The 17937-nt window shown below is 35.8% G+C and overlaps 1 protein-coding gene across 12 annotated transcripts in view; it reads left to right on the plus strand.

The window, feature by feature from the left end:
* Pde4d (phosphodiesterase 4D) overlaps window positions 1-17937 on the plus strand; it is a 1424195-nt gene that overhangs the window by 1034113 nt on the left and 372145 nt on the right. Inside the window, exon 1 of one of the 12 annotated variants that reach the window (XM_048800097.1) lies at window positions 1931-6992. The exons of the other annotated variants lie outside the window; for them this stretch is intronic. Within the exon in view, the coding sequence (XP_048656054.1) occupies window positions 6868-6992 (125 nt within the window). The 5' untranslated portion in view covers window positions 1931-6867. Of the gene's footprint in view, window positions 1-1930; window positions 6993-17937 lie in introns of those variants that run through there. 12 annotated transcript variants of the gene reach the window in all.

Here is a 17937-nt window from a genome sequence, read left to right on the forward strand (position 1 = left end):
TTATATATATATATATATATATATATATATATATATATATATATATATATATATTTTTTTTTTTTTTTCTTTAATGGGATTTGTGTCATCTACTTCTTGCGTGCATACAAAGTACATGCTCAACTAATGCTGGCTGGCTGGCTGGTGGGGTAGAAAATTAATAAACACATTTGTAAAGGTTACCTTCAACCATATATAGAGCAACATTTGCCAAAAATACTTTCTCTTTGCTCAACCAGCTAGTTGACAAAGTCCAAACTTATCACATGATTACTTTTTATCTTGTGCTTTTACAATGATACAATTTGGCTATTTGGAAATAAATGTGAAGTGTTTTAATTCTTTCCACTGGCTCCTACTGTGGGGAATTATTCTGCAAGTGAACATTGGCAACATTTCATAACTTGGCGAGTAGACTGTGCTTTTTATGTATGAAAGTGTGGGAAGTGGTGTAGGACATCTGTTGAAGAAGTCATGTTGTCAAAGCCTGTTGTGTACATTAAACTCATTTGTTTCCATTTCCATACATTCTAAAGTAAAATGTCACTCCATTTAACATTCAAACAGCTGAAACAGAGCTTGGAGACATGAATTGCGTGGGCCTACTTGAAACTTCAATGAATGAGCATCGTTTTATTCAGTTGGCTTTATTGCTTCTTTAGTTTTACCTAAACTTTGGATATATGATAGTTTGTTGAAATAAGATTATTAGTAGTCATGGGCTTCTGTTGGATGTGAGAATGGAAGCCAACATGATTTCTTACCCCTGTTAAACAGTACTGGCATCAGACCTCCATTTCTGCTCCTGTTTAACAAAACTGAGAACACAGTTTAGTGATTTCTTGCTTTGTGAACTACTTCTTATAAGGCTTTTAAGACAGTGTCCATCTGGTCTTCTTAACTGCAGTAGGTTAGTGAACTTGATTTCATGTGGTCAACATATTTCCCAGTGGCTTCCGAGGAATTGGCAGTTAACAAGATAAAATAAGATCATGAGGGGCTGGGATTGTAGCTCAGCGGTAGAACACTCACCTAGTGCATGCAAGGCACTAGGGTCGATCCTCAGCACCACATAAAAATAAATAAATAAAATAAAGTTATTGTGTCCAACTACAACTCAAAAATAAATATTTAAAAAAATAAAGATATTGTGTTTATCTACAACTAATATAAATATATATATATATATATATATATATATGTATGTGTGTGTATATACAACTAATATATATATATATATATATATATATATATATATATATATATATATGTATGAGAGATATTGCCCTCAAGAGAACTGCATTAGAAAGAGGACAAAGCTTATAAAAGACAATGATTCATCTTCCCTAACTTCATTCATCCTAAATTTGCCTTCTTATAAAACTGAAGGACTTGATAGACATAACCCAGTTATCCTTGTTATAAAGTCCAGTTAGTCTTGCTGACCAGCTGATTAATAGAACCTTATGTTCTTTAATTCTAAAAGGCATTCAATTGAGTCTCAAATGCTCTACAACCAAGGATTAAGTAATATCAACACATTTCTCAAGAAACTGTTAATACACCAGAATGTGAAAATCCCCCACTAGAATGGAACATTATTTTCAATCAGTAAAGATTCGTATATGGACAAAAGTTTTTCAAGTCCTTGGAAAAATACCAAGGGAAAAATTTCAACATCATCACTTTAATGGTTGATGATATTTACCTGGGCTGGGTAATCCAAATATTATTTAAGCCTATGTTAAGAAAACCTACATATTTTAACTGTTTTGGAAAACATTGCTATAATATTTGTGGTCATTAAACCTTCATCTGTGTTCATGGCCTTTCATTCTTATAGTAGCCATTGTGTGCAAGACTGTGTAGAGTGAGACTGCAGTGTTTATGAGAATGTTATCAGAGTATTCTGATGAATGAATAAAAGTAAGCAATCTTTCATAGAAGATAGTTTATTAATTAATAAATTTTGAATTTGTTAATGTGTTCTCAAAACAGAGCATGATACTATGTTTATTCAAATGGTAAAATAACTAATTTAATGATTCTGATTTATTAAACTGAAATTGTCAGTCTAGCCAGGCACATCCCCATCTCCTCCAACTAATATCCATACCTCCCTCACTCCCCGAAGAAAGACATTATTCCTATGTTCCAGTGGCTATTCTTGGCAAGATAGCCCTGTTCAGGAGCATGTGCTGAATAAGGCCACCACTTGCGATACTTAAAATGTTAATTATTATTCTGTGGAGAGTAATTGGGGAGGAAATTAAGGGAAAAGTAAAGCAGCTCTTGCACTTTAAGCTAATTTAATGACCAAGTGTGACTTCAGGAGCTGGAATGACAAAGTTCAATAAGGCAGGACTTCTGCTCCCAAGGAACTCTAACGTCATTGGAAAGAGTTAGAAATATGTGGATAGCTATGAAGGTGTTCAAGGATCATATGCAGATGGGAAGATAAATGAGAGGTATCTAAATAAAATGAGCAATGCAGAATGGTTTTTAGAAAAGGTGAAACTTAAAAGAGAGCCAGCCAGAGGAGAGAGAAAAGTGTCATAGAAGGAGGGCTTATCATTTATGAATACTTCATGGTGTGAAAGAGCAGGCTGTTCACAGAGAGGCCACAGCCAGGTGTTACGTGGGGGCAGATACAAGAGATGAATGGAGAGCAAGGGCATACAGAATTCGTGTTGGATTTAGAAATGTACAACTTGAACTTTGTCACCACAGTTATTGAATGATTGCAAGCAAGAGCCTCATGTGTTCACACTGCCATTTTAAAGTGGTCATGGCAGTCAAATAAAAGATTTGAGGAGGAAAAACTAGAAGTGTTAACTCTGGGCAAACTATGAAAAAAAGATAAATAGAAGAACTATTAAGGAAAGTGCATTATATAGATAGGCAAAACATATAGTGTGGTCTCTAGAGCCAGATTAACTAGTTCCTAACTCTGACTCCACCACCTAAATCCAGCATGACTGGAGTATTTATAATAGGGTACAACTCATACAGTTTTATGAATAATTACATGGGTTTATTTCTGCTATCCACAGTGCTTAGCACATAGAAAGCACGTGATCAGTGCTGTTATTCATCATGGCTATTAATACTATTGTTAATATTATTCATATTTGTGAGACTTGTGGTCTGATTAGCAACGATAGTCAAACTGTTGGCTGAATGATGATAGGACCAGAAAAATGTGGGTTGGGAAGTTGGGGGAAAAGTTGATGTGAGTCACACAATCAATGCTTGAATTAGGTACCTGTGAGAGTTCCAAATGGAATTTTTCTTGTTAGCGTTTTATGGTAACAGCAGAAAGAAGTGCGCTCTAGATACAGATGTAGGAGTTTTTAGGCACTTAAGGGTATGTCAAGCCCATAATTGGGTGTCATGAGCAGGAAGTTTGGAGGTCAGCATCAAGAAGAAGCCAGAGAACTAAAGTCAAATTTTAATCCCGGTAGCAGTTGTTCTCCAGTGCAGGGGGTTCGAGAAGAAGAACAAACAAGACTGGGGAGAGGGAGTCCTCCTAAGTCACAAGACAGGGGAAATGATTCAGTTGGTTCTTGTACCCTGATGTGGCTGTGAACTGATGATGTCCTCCTGTCCTAAAGAAGATTCTCCAGCTTTACAAATTGCCACCAGGCCAGAGAAAAGCTACAGGCTGAAAGAATCTTCTTTAGTAAATAATATCACAATTAGAAGAAAAATTCTACGGTCACAATTGTTATCAGTTGCTTTTGATTACTACTATGAGCATCACAATCCAGAGTATGCTCCAAAAGATGGATGTTCCAGATGCCTTCATGTGATTTCTGCCTTTGTTTTAATGTTCTCAAGAGTTTAAAGTCATGGGGATGGTAAGTGAAATTTGTGCTGGACCTGTGTCTCTCTGCCACAGAAATCGTAGAATGCAACACCCCACAAATAATAGGTGGGTAATCCTGGTCATTCTTAGGTATAAACTCTATTTTAACATAAATCTGTTACAGACTGTGGTTCTAAGCTTTAGGTGGATTACCTTCTCCGTGTTTTGTTATTTTCCCAAAGGTAAGGTCCTCCCTCTCTTCTGTATAACCCCCAGAAACAAGGAGTTGTTTAAGATAGGAACATTCAGTTTTCCCTTTTAGGCACTACCTGCTAATTGGCCAGATTTCTCACAACTTCTAGATTCTTGGCAGGCTGGATTTTAACAGTAATCCTTTCTCATCCCAATTTAAGTACTAGTAATCCCCAGGAGTCCTTGCCAGTCTCATGGTAAATCATTGAAGAGGTACATGCAAAACGTCCCTGCTAAGAAAATCCATGAATTTTCCCACCAGAGGACACATATTTCTCTTCCACAGAGCTTGATGTCTTCAGTTTCTGACTGTTAACACCTTTTAGGAAATTCTCCTACAAAGCAGTTCCTATCCTCTACCATTGGACAAAGACTCCTAAATCAGATTGTTATATTGTGTCATTGTCCTTAGGATTCCAGCATGGAGGAGTAGGCCCCAAGGGCCTCTTAAACTCAAAAACTCTTAATCACCCAGACATACATCACAATTAGTTGGCAATCATTAGTACTACCTCCATTTGTTAAAATGAGTGATGTTTCTCCAATTATGAAATATTATTCTGATTAAGACAAATATATTGAAGAGTGACAACATAGTGGGAACTCCCTCCATATTTAATCTCTTCCTAATTATGCAAATTAGGAAAAATTATTTACTAACCATGCTTTCCTTGGAGCATCCTCTCATTTGATGAGACTCCAGATTTTGTCTACACACACCTGTGTAAAACCTTTATAAGTCATGCACTTATGTCACAATATTTTTCAGTTTGGATAGCCTGTCCTTACCTTTGTAGGCCCCTTAAATAGCAGTTTAATTTTAGCAAGAAACCATATGAAATCACTGGGCATTTTAGAAATTTAGTAACTTATTTTTATGCTATAAAGAAACGAACTTGAATATCAGTAAATAGTGTTGTCAGGAGGGTGGGGAAAATTGACATCTTCCTACATGGCTTTGAGAATATAGGCTGCTACAGCTTATCTATTAAAGGGGAAAATGTACACAATTTATTATCTAGCAATCCATTTTCAGAAATATTTGTTTCAGAATATTTATCAGTAAGAATATATTTTAAAATGTGTTTATTATTTATAGAAGTCCAACATGTTACTCTAAAGGACGAGTTGAAATAACTATATAGCCATTCTATGGAATTTCATATAATGTTTTTAAAAACACCATATATATAGAGAGAGACTGAAAATTGTCTATTATTTATTGTAAGTAAGCCAAAAAGATATTATATAAGATTCTCTTTAGTGGTATCCCACTTCACAAAAAAGAGGAATACACACACACACATCTATTGTGTGTATGTATGTGTATATTTGTGTATGTGTGGTAGAATAAGCATAAAGAAAAACAACCAATACATTTATTCATATACCTCTGTGTTGTTTGAGATGTCTGAGGTCATGGCCAGGCACAGTGGCATATGCCTGTTGTCCCAGCGGCTCAGAAGATACAGGCAGAAACCCGACTTGAACCCAGGAATTTGAGGTCAGCCTCAGCAGGCAGCCAAGTGAGACCTGTCTCTTAAAAAAAAAAAATTCATTATAAAACTAAATAAACACACACACACACAAATAGAAAGTCATCATTGGATAGAAATAGTTACTGTCAAAAGAAAAACTGCTTACCTTTTCAAACTTAAAAATTTCTGAATTTAAATTGTGTCTGCTGTTTAAATCCAAGCCATGTCTGAATTTGGCCACTACAGAATAAAATATAGTTTTCTTTCAAGATACTTTATGTTTGGCCAGTTCTCAGGACTCTTAAATAAATTGGCTGTGTGTATTCAAATTCTGAAAAAAAAACTCATTTTTCAAATATCACAATACCCCTGTGCAGTACTATGAAGCCCTGCTGTCTAGAGGTTATACATGGGGTTTGAATGGTTTTGTTGCTATAACTAGAAAAGAGAAAAAGAGACGGGACTAATTAAAGCTGTAACATTGTCTTCAGATTCTGATGCCTCCAGTAGAATGATTTGCTATCATTTCTGATCTATTATTAGTCTTTCACTACTATAAAATAATGGTTTACAAAGAATTAGCAAACAATTTGCTGTTAGTTTTTCAATAGATCATCTATTGAGAGAATGTTTCTGATGAAAACAAAAAATCAGTATTGAGTTGAAGTGTTAGTACATGTAAGCCTTTGCTTACAGTTTTTATGTTCCCGAGAAGCTGAATTCAGTTCTATTGTGAACAGTAATTTATGAACAAGAACCCACAATTTTTTAACCAGAAAATTGGAAAACTATCCATAATCATTTCCATGTGCCCTCTTTATTTCCCAAGTATTTATAATCAGTTTAGCAAACAACCACCCGCGCCCTGCTTTGAAGATATAGCAAATAACTGATCATTCCTTCCTATCAGCTGCATGCTTGGTGATAAATAAATAACTGATTTCTCAACCACTATTACATTAGGTCGACATTCTTTAAGACATATGAAAATGAATTAAACCTTGCTTTCTGCCCAGAAATTTGGTCTGAGTGGAAGTAGGCTTTTGTGGAGCTACAGAATTTCTACTTCATTTGCTCAGCCAATAATTGGCTGGAGCACGGCTCTGTTAGAAATAAGCAACAAGCTTCCTGTATTCATGAACAGAAAACAAGGTAGTGCATGTAGCCTCTGAGAAACACTCGTTTACTTTTGAAGAAAAGAAGCACCTGGCAACCAGTGAGCAGCATATGTCTGAAATCCATTATCTGACACACTCTTTCCAGCCTTCCTTCCCAGGAATGCTGGGCTGACTACTAAGATTTGCTTTTACTTCCTGCCTTGTGGATAAAATGAGTTTGCCAACCAGCTGTGAGCACCTAACGCTGGGGAAGGTGGCTAGATTCCGAAGCGCTTATATTCATGGATCGCCTTATGCAATCAACAAGCCAATTGATATTAAGCCTCAGAGGAGACGGTAACTGCTTTCCTTTCCTCTAGTTGTTTGTCAGTGAAAATGTGTTCTGTTACCTTTTGGTAACAGCTTTGGAAGTCTGCTGAGCTGGGAGGGTCAGGGTGAGAGGTTAGTTGTTAAATTCAGTATACTGGATAGTTGGGAAAAAATTAACCTAAGAGGCAAGCTGAAAAATATTCTCAGTTTACTATTTAGGAAAAGCTAATCCGGTTTCAAGGTCTGTAGATTTTAAGAATTTGAGAGATTGCTAGTGCTAACATTACCACCAGAGTCATCCATGACGAAAATTTGGAAGAGGATTTAGTCAAGTAATGGACATGTTTATTAGCAACACTTAGTACCAGATGCCCAGTAGCTCTTAATCTATCTTTCCTCAATGCCAATGTGATCTCAATATGGTCCACTTCCACAAAAAGCATTTGTTTTCATGTGGTTACTCCAGAAAAGGGCAATATATTTTTTCTATGAAGAACTTGTCATTTCCAGATCAGTGTTCCAGAATTCTGCTAACTCATATTCTCCACCCCAGGCACACATACCACATACACATAAACATATACAGGCAAACTCATGTTACATAATTAGGAATTTCAAAGCTGAGATCATTGTTTTTATTACAGGGAAAAGAGGATATATACTTGTTAGATCCTTTCTACCATCCAATATTTTTAACATGGTGTCAGAATAATGATGATGTGTTTCACTAATGTGTCCAAAAATTATCCCTAAATTTTGGTTTTAAACAAAGCCCTCATATTCAGCATTTAACAATGAGCTTCAGAAGCATTTTATGATGATTTTCTTTTCTCTGTGAAAATGCCAGTTCTCCCTAGTTTTATGAACTCCCATAATAAAATTCCAAAATTTTGAAGGTAATGTATTTTACATGAAGAGTATCATTACTGACTTATTCTTCTGCTTTTTGTTTTTAATCACACACACACACACACACACAATACATATTTTGCCAAATTTGTATTTTAAATGTGAAGGAACTTTTAGACATTTGAGTGATTTAAAAAAAAAAAATCCCTACACCTTCAGAAATGCCTTGGGCTTAGTTATTCAACTATAATAATTTTTTTTCTGATTTGATAAGAATCAGCTTTTTTCTTTCAGTAAGGAGAAATGTTTGTTTTTTCCCCAGAATATCAAGGCTTTTATGTCTAGCTCTATCGCCATTTTGGTTTATAACAGACTGGCAGCTACAATCAACTATTTTAGGGTGCATTCAGCAAAATGTGTCCTGAGACACATTTTGGCATGACACATACCTGGCATTTCTCAATTGTTGCCAGTTACCTCACTCCATGCTCCAGTTAGAGGAAATGATAATAAAAACCTCACGAATTGCCAAATCCATGTGTAAATGCTATGTACCTGTTTCTTCATATATATTTTTTCAATTTAAAATAATTACCTTTACTGTAGAAGTCAGTTGACTTACTTTTATATAAGCTGATGTACAGTGCAAATACCGAGGAAATTTCATACTTATTCCAGATTAATTTTAAATTTTAGATTCACAATTTATTTCACAAGGAAATTATTTTGAAAGTATTTTGTAGCACAGACCTTGGAATTTGTAACAATACAAGATCTAACTTTTCTTTTCGTGTGCTGCATTGCTTATTCTTAGCAAATGAATCAATTAAATGACTTTTGTGTGTGCAGAAGATGTGAAACTTAAATCACTCTATCTAGAGCTTCTCCATGAGCATATAAATTTGTGATGATAGCCATGGTTAACTGTGAAGGACAAGTCACGAAGAAGACCAAATTATAGATTATGTCTTTTATTGTATAATTCATTTTCTACCTTACAAAACTTAAGACCTAAACTTTTTCTTCTTAGTTTGATGAGCAAATTGCACACCTGGAATGGCAGTGTTTCATCATCCTAGAGTCACTAAAATCTACCCAAATTAACTGGTTACATTTTCATGATGACTCATCTGAAATGTATCTAAAACAGTGCATTTATGTTTATTTTTACGGACTCGTGGCTGTGTTTTTTGACAGTAAGAAAATTGCTTTTCTAATTACAAAAATAAATGTGAGGAAGGAAAAAGGAATGGAAAACTGTATGACAGGATGGAAAGAAAAAAAGAAGGGAGGGAACAAAGAGAAAGAAAAGCATCTAAAGAAGAAAAGCCATATGTTGTTTTGACCCTCTCAATGAAGCATAAGATTTTTGTGATAAAAGGAAATCTGGCTATTCATTACGAAATCCATGGGGAGAATAAAGTGGAAAATCTAATATATAAATGCAAAGAGAGCTCAATTTAAATCCAAGCATACCCTTATAAAATAATAATTAATTGAAAGAACAGCATGTTTGTCTTGGAACACAGGGAAATAATTTCCAAATTGAAAATCAGCTGTATTAGAAGAATGGCCACATGGCCGTTTAATAGTTCTCTTTTTTTTTTCTTTTGAGAGTGACAATGAAGACTTGAACAAAGCAGTTAAACTGCTAAATCTTAATTAGGCTCAAAGATGAAGAAAATGACAGTCCTGCCATCTGTGATATGATTCTCTGTATTTATGATTTTAAAAATGTTTCTTTTAATCTTTTGTAGCCTCCACAAATTCTAGGGCTCCATTTTTACACCCAAAGAAATATAATTATTTTGTTTTAATTTGATAAAACGTTGGTGTTCTCATTTTAATACCTTAGATTGAAAAATCAGATTTAATCTTCTGGAAGATTCTCACACAAGTAGGCTCTAGGGTTTTTGAGTATGAGGGTTGGGTCTTCTTCTTTGTCACTTTGCCAGTGCCCAATGGAGAGCCCAGTACAGATCACAAAATAAATGCTTAAAAAGCATGAATAAAAAAATTAGAAAAGTTCACGTTATATATTTTGGCAAAGACACATGTATCTGTTCCTGGATGCCACCTTACGGAGCTTTTGGAAGAATTTTTGCCTGTGTTCTTCTTTTGGATTAGTTGAATTCCCCTTGTTATTTCCACATAGAAGCTGCATGTAGCACTGACTTGAAACCAGTGGCTCAAGTGGCTGGCATCACTCATTCTGTTTGTAAGAGGTCAGTAAGGAGGATCTGAAATTCAATTCTGTATTCAGAAAGAGAGAAGGGTGGGGGAGAGGAGAGGGGGACTTCAAGTGGTAGAAAGGAGGAGAAAAAGCATTGTGGGAGGAAATGGGGGAATTTCTAGAGGGGAATGATAATATAACTATGAGAAATCGTATAGAAGTGCCAAAGTTTATAAAATCAGTAACCAAAACTCTGGAACATAAGCCCTGGTTCTGTTTGCCCTGCCATGATGTAGAACTTGCATTCCTTTAAAAAAAATCAAAATGGAAAATAAAAACCAGGAAGAACAAAGAGGTGAAACAGGAGTTGGTAGGCCCCAGTGGTGGAAAAGCATTGTGTTACTGGACTTGATTTTTCACAACCTCACCTAGCACTGTGGCTCCCTACTTGGTTCCCCCCAATGTCTTGGAGGCTTATCTGTGCTTTCACCTGACTGAGGAGGCCATGTACCCTCCATATTCCCTTTTGCTAGAAATGATACTTCTTGTATAAACTCTCCAGCCTCCGTTTTTCTGATCTTTTGGGTAGGCTTGCACTCCTATCATCAGAAAAGTAGGTTACAAAAAGCCAGAAAATAAGAACAACAACAATGAATTTGAGTATATAACCACTAAGATGTCTCCTTGGGGAGAGATTCCTAAGTTGTGCAGTTAGATTCCTTGCAATCCTCAAGTTATTTATTTGAAAGGACAAATTAATTTGATAGGGCTGTCATAACACAATGCCACAGACTGGGTGGCTTAAAAATAACAATGTATTTTTTTTTATAGTTTTAAAGACTGGAAGTCTAAAAGCAAGCTGTCTCAGGGTTTGGTTTGTTGGAGGTCTCTCTCATTGGCTTTTGGATGATCATCCTGTCACATTATCCTCACATGGTCTTTCTCTTCTGCACACTCACCTCTGTTGTCCCTTTGTGCTTGCATATTTTCTTCTCTTATAAGAACATCAAAACAAATTGCACTAGGGACCATTCTAACAGTTTCATTTTAACTTCATCATCTCTTTAAAGTCCCTAGGTCAACATAGTCACATTCTGAGGTCCTGGAGTTAGGATTTTAAGATTTTAGAGAAGATGCCATTTAGCATAGAACAAACTGTCCATAGAGATTATGTACTAGTAATAACCATGGAGCAAGATGGGAATAAGACTGATTCCCAAATAATTGGTGTCCTCATATTAATGAAAATGGATTTAATAATGATTGTGAACCTTCAGCAAGCAGACAGTGCAGAATACAGAATAGTAGTTCCCATTCCCTGTACCAAAGGAAAATAAGTATACATTGCAGATGATAAATCATCAAATCTAATCATTTTAATTTAGATTCATAATAACCATGCAAACAGGACTGAGACCAATATTTACTTTTGTTCAGTCTTTTGTTAGGGGAAACGGAAAAAGCGGTGAAGTCATTAATTTAATTATCTATGTAACCAGTGGTTCTCAACTGGGGTGATTTTACCCCATACCCTGAAACCCAGGGGACGTCTAGAAATTCTAGGGACATTATTGATTGTCATGAGTTAGGGTGGGATTAATTGTCTAATGGTCTCAAGAGCAGAGAACAGAGGGATGCTGCTAAATATTCTATAGTGTACAGGAAACTTTCCTCAGCAAAGAAGTATCTGACCCAATATATCAACAGTGCTGAGATTGAGAAAACAATTTGTTATGTAACAAATTGGACTGGGGAGTATCTCAGAGCTCTTTGAAGACCTTATTTATATCCTGGTGATTGACACAGTTTATGCATTCATGAAAATACTTTTATCTTTCTTCAGTAACCACTAAATAATGCTTTCTTAACCTGGTTAAAAATAGACAACTGCCACACTTTTAAAATATTCTAAAATATTCAGTAAATTCTTCTGATTTGTCTGAGTTATCAGCTTTATTGCATTTTCAGAACTTGTCTTCTTTTAGTAGAGGTACTACTGAGATTTCATTAAGGAAAACTGAATAAACAATCTAATACATTCTGTTAATTCTAGGCTAGATGCTAAACTTTGATCGCTCTTCAAAGGGAGATTAAAAAATATTGAGCAAAGATGCACAGAAGATAATGTGTATTACGTGACAGTTCCATTGGTCTGGTATGTGAGGCTCACCTGTCTCATGCCTGTGTTCTTGGGTCCATTCATGCAAATGTGTGAGCCACAGTTATTTTCATCATAACAAGCTCATCCTAAGAGTAAAGAATAAATTTCATAAAGGGGAAATCTTGGGGGTTGGGGGGTGGGATGAACATTCCTCCGTTGATGGTAGACTCTTCATTTCACTTTAAATAAAACTTCTAATTACCCTCAATTCCTTTTAATCCTCCCTACATCTGGATCAAGATTAATGGCAGTACCAATTCTAACTGGAATAGACATCCCACTCTCCTCTCAATGTTGGAGTTGTATGTCTCATTGCCTATTGCCAAATGTTCTCTGGAGGACACAAACTCAATATATTTGGAATTAAAATCCTACCCATGTCCTTGGCAATCCAAGTCACAGACTCTGAAGTGAGCATCCTCTCCCACAGTCTGAGCACTCTACAGCCAACTGGCTGCAGATGCGTTCTTCCTGCTTATGCCCTTCCATCCCCATGCTGCCCTCATCCTCTCCTGCATGAAAGACTGCTAACCTCCCAACTGGCCTCTTTATGCTACTGTCATCTTCTTCCTAACCGTCACCCACAGATACATTTTCTATACTGTCTCATGACAATTCCATGCTTTCACTACCACCTTTTCCTTGCCTACAAAAAAAAAAAATCTAAATTTAAAAGGACCATGATCTACTCCTTCTACTTCTCTGTCAATTGCCCTTATCATTGATATATACTATATGTTTTAGTATAAGGAGTGGCATAATGGAAACAAATATTTTTGTAAGAAGAACCTGACAATGGCATGCAAAAAATTAGAATGGAAAAGACCAATAGAAGCAAGTAGTGGAAAATCCTGATGGGGCGCAACTTTACCATTATAAAAATATGTGAGTGCGGGCTGAGGCTGTAGCTCCGTGGTAGAACACTTGCCTAGCACTTGTGAGTCCCTGGGTTCGATCCTCACACCACATAAAAAATAAAAAATAAATAGAATGAAGATATTGTGAAAAAAAATCTTTAAAAGAATATGTGGTTACATTTGTGAGAACTGCTCAAAAGGAGACCAGTGCCCCAAATGAGGATAGAAATAGGTGCCTAACATAGTCCGAACATTTGGAGAGTGTTTCCCTGGCAATAATTGAGGTTTGAGGATGAGTAACAATGTGCTCTACCAAAAGTCCTGCAAAGGAAGCTTTAATGTGAATGTTAAAGGAACTGAAAGGGTAAAATGTATGAAGTATAACAAGGATGGAGGAGAGGGGCAAAAAGAAAGTACAGAAGATAGAGAGGGGAGCATTTAATAATTTTTTAAAAATTTTAATTCTTCATTTTGAGGAGCATCAAGGGATTATTAGATTTACTAATTTATTCGTTAGCAGTACAATTTTTTGTTTCTAAATTTATGTTTTTTAAATGATAGTAGAATGTACTGTGACATATTATACATATATGGAGTTTAACTTCTCGTTCTTCTGGTTGTACATGATGTGGAATTACATTGGTCATATAATCCTATATTTGCACATAGGATAATAATGTCCAATTCATTCTATTATCATTCCTAATTTCATTCCTTTCCCTTCCCTTCATTCCCCTTTGTCTTATCCAATGTACCTCTATTCTTCCCCCCTCCACACTATGGTGATTAGCATCTGCATATCAGAGAAAATATTTAGCTTTTGGTGTTTGGGGGATTGGCTTATTTCACTTAGCACAATAGTCTCCAGTTCCATCCATTTACCAGAAAATGCCATAATTTCATTCTTCTTTAAGGCTAAGTAATATTCACTTGTGTGTATATATACCACATTTTCTTTATCCATTCATCTGTTGAAGGGCACCTAGGTTGGTTCCATAGTTTATCTCTTTTGAATTGAGATGCTATAAATATTGATGTGGCTATATCATTTTAGTAGCTGATTTTAGGTCCTTTGGGTATAAACCAAGGAGTAGGATAACTGGGTCAAATGGTGTATGGACTCCATTACAGGAGTTCATCTCCATATAGCTTTCTAGAATGGTTGCTCCATTTTGCAGTCCCACCAGTAATGTATGAGTATAGCTTTTCCCCAAAATTCTCACCAGCATTTATTGTTACTTGTATTCTTGATAATTGTCATTCTGACTAGAGTGAGATGAAATCAGTGTAGTTTTAATTTTGGCAGGGGAATTTAAAAACATTTTTTTGTGTCTTATTTAATAATTGAAGGTTTTAAAACATTGAAATAAGAAGTATGTGCCAGGCATGGAGATGGACTCCTGTAATCCCATAGGCTTAGAAGGCTGAGACAGGAGTATTGTGAGTTCAAACCAGCCTCAGCAACTTAGCAAGGCCTAAGTAGCATAGTGAGATCCTATCTCAAAATAAAAACTAAAAAAAAACCTGAAGATGTAGCTCAGTGGTAAAACATCTTTCGTTAAATCTCCAGTATCCCCCCCCCAAAAAAAAAGAAAAAGAAAAAAAAGAAATATGTATTATTATCCATCTGAAGTTGTGAAAAAGTAAATTTTTAATCCATTCCCAATAGCTAGAGATTTTGTTCTTTTGCTTCAGTTCAGCCACCCATCACCCAATTAAACATCCTCCTTTGCTAAAAGGAAAGGAATGAGACTCCTTAGAGTGCTTCGAATGTTTATTGCCAGAGAAGAACAGGAAACGAACAGGAAACACTACACAACCACAGAGACCTTCATGTCCCAGTCCATTTCTATATCCAATGAGAGGCATTCAGTTACTTACTTTCCATTGAAATTTTTTTTTCCTTAGCCTTTCATGGCTTTGCTCTTGGATTGAACAGGCTTATCGCATAGATAAACTTCAACTTCAAAAGGAAAATTTCCGTTATCACCTTTCCTTTCCTTTGTAAATTGTGGAAAGTAAAATAGGAAACATTGGCAAAGCATTCTGGGCTCAGGATGGGATCTTGCTGTCAAATAGGTTATGGATTGATGTATGAAAGAAACAAAGGCAGAAGGATGGGTGGGCAGTCAGTCAACCACCAGCCATGACTTTGGACTTGATGCTGTTTTGTATGGCCCTAAGAAGGAGGATGCTCCAACATGGAAGATAGTGAGGACAGAAAAGGACATTGAAGAAAAATAATTTGATGAAAAGGACATTACAAGTATCCAAGGGAAATATAATGAGCTTCTCAGACAAGATGGAATGTGTTTTGATTTTCAAAAGATGATCAGGCTTCATTCATGTAGTTCTCAGGGGCATATGTTGTTACTCATCCTTGGGCCTTATTGTCACCAGGGAAACATTTTCCAAATGCTCAGACTATGTTAGATACCTATTTATACTCTTATTGGGCCTCTGAACAGTTCTCACAATTGTAATCACATTTTTATGTATTTTGTGGGCTGATGAATCTCCTCCCACATTCAATCATGGGATCTTGAGAGCAGAGTGTCAGCCAGTATATTTAATCACAGTTTTTCCAATGCTTCATAGAGGGCCTGCTTGGCACATGATAGGCATTCAACAAATTCTTGGGAATCTGTTTTTCTAACTGGGATTTAAAAAGTAATCAGAAACAGTAAATGTAGCTGTAGGCTTTTGGAGAAACATATTAAATTCATTCCAGCAACTTCTAAACATAGGTCTCAAGCCCTAACCAATCTTCTACTTTGAGATTGTATCTTTATTCCCTGCTTAAAATTTTTTTCATGGGCCTTGAGGTCCCAAATTGAATTCATCATTTTGCTCTTAAAATCTGTTCTTTTGCTAGGCATGGTGGTACATGCTTGTAATTCCAGCAGCTTGGAAGGCTGAGGCGAGAGGATCTTGAGTTCAAAGCCAGCCTCAGCAACAGTGAGTCTCTAAGTAACTTAGTGAGTCTTTAAATAAGATAATAGGACTGGGGATGTGGCTCAGTGGTTGAGTGCTTCTGAGTTCAATCCCTGGTATAAATAGATAGATAGATAGATAGATAAATCTGCTCTTTTTCTTTTGTTCCTTGGTCTGATTGATTACTATCCAGTTATCCAAATTAGAAACATGAGAATCACCTTTGTCACCTGCCTTCGTCTCTCATCACGTAGTCTTTTACGTATTGACTTCTAGTATCATTCCCTCTACTCTGTCTTTATGACTATGCTCACTCACGTGAACTGCTGTCAGAACCTCTTAAGTGATATCCAACTGCTGTTTTCTGTATAATTAACCCAAAACAGCTTTGTGTTTATCTTTTGGTTGGTTTTTATTGCTTTAGCAATATTCAAATTTTTGCAGTGCATGCAAATTACACCAAAACTGTTCTTATGTTGGGTACTCAGTTTCAAAGTTTTCTGATTGACCCCAAATATCAAAAACAAAATTCTACCTTTCTGACTTTTTTTCTGAGCAATTGCTGAGAAAAAAAAATAATTTACTTAATTTTCATGATGAAAACACTCACAAGTTTAATGTTTCTTGAAATCTAAGATTATGATTCTATAAGAATTCAGAGTAAGTCAGCTCAAAAATACCTCTCCTGCAATTAGTCATAATCTATGGGTCATAAGCATAGATTACTAGAAGAATGTGGCATTTAGGCACATCTAGGCAGAAGTTAGAAATACATGTGCACACAAAAAGTCTCATAAATAATCATAAGTAATTCCACTAACACTTATGACAGGTATATACTTTTCCTAAATTAGTCATTTCCATCTTTTCCCCCTAAAACTATGACTGAGAACATGTACTCTTGTTTGTGCTGATATTTCTGAACAATGTATGCTGGTGCCCCATGTAAAACAAGTTATGTGATACTGGTGTTACCATGGTAATCCATTATGTACATAATAAGAACATTGTGAATACCAGCAGCTTCTGTTCCCTTAGAGTTTCTATTTTTTTTCCCTTCTTTGTTCTTTTTCATGTGTATGTGTGTCTTTAGAGATCCAGTGGCTATAACACCAATTCTCCCTTTTTGATGCTTGTGATAGGATTTATACTCTGCTAACAAGGGAATACTTAACCACTTTGACTTGAAATTTTTCTCTGCCTGATATTTCATTTTGTCAACAAAATCTTTTTCCTTCTGGGGGAAAACTCATTTGAATCCTATGGCTAAGAGATGCCAGGAAACTAGTATTATGAGTCCCGTGGAAGCAGATCATCCCTTCCCTGTGATTGTCATTGACTCTGAATTCTGAATATTTTCAAAGTCACTCCAAAACAGATCAGGGAGATGAAAGCTAACCTTCACATTTCTAGCAACCTTTAAAGCTAAATTGCCATTTTGACTATAGCACAAGAGACTCTTCATGACAGATAAGGACATAAATTACTATGAGGAAGATTAGGGTTAACTTACTTGAGAGAGAATAAGGTTTATGCAGGATTATTAATCTTTCCTAGTTATAGAGAGATTTTATATGTACTAGGAGGAGAGGACTTGACTGACACTGTAAAAGAACAATTCTATAGAGTTATACCATCCAAGTTAGGTATTATGCAAATTTGGGTATATGCACTAAGCAAAATGAGGCAGGAGGAAGAAGTCATTTAAATAGAACAACTGTATTTGCTCCACCTTCCACAACATGCAATGAACTGTATTAATCGATAAGTGTGAGGTAGGAGGTATCAATATTCTGTTCTCTTCCTGACTCCATTTTCATTGAACCTGTCATAATTTGAACAGCTTGCTCAAAATTTGAGTGATTTAAGGGAGTCTCCATGGTAATATAGACTATTCTGTATTTGTGCCATAAAGGCTTATGTTAGAACTTAGCCAAAGTAATGACTCCACTGAAGTTTGTTACTGTACCATAAAAACAAATATATATATATATATAT

This window comes from Marmota marmota, unplaced genomic scaffold, assembly GCF_001458135.2.
Source record: "Marmota marmota marmota unplaced genomic scaffold, marMar, whole genome shotgun sequence".
NCBI lineage: Eukaryota > Metazoa > Chordata > Mammalia > Rodentia > Sciuridae > Marmota > Marmota marmota.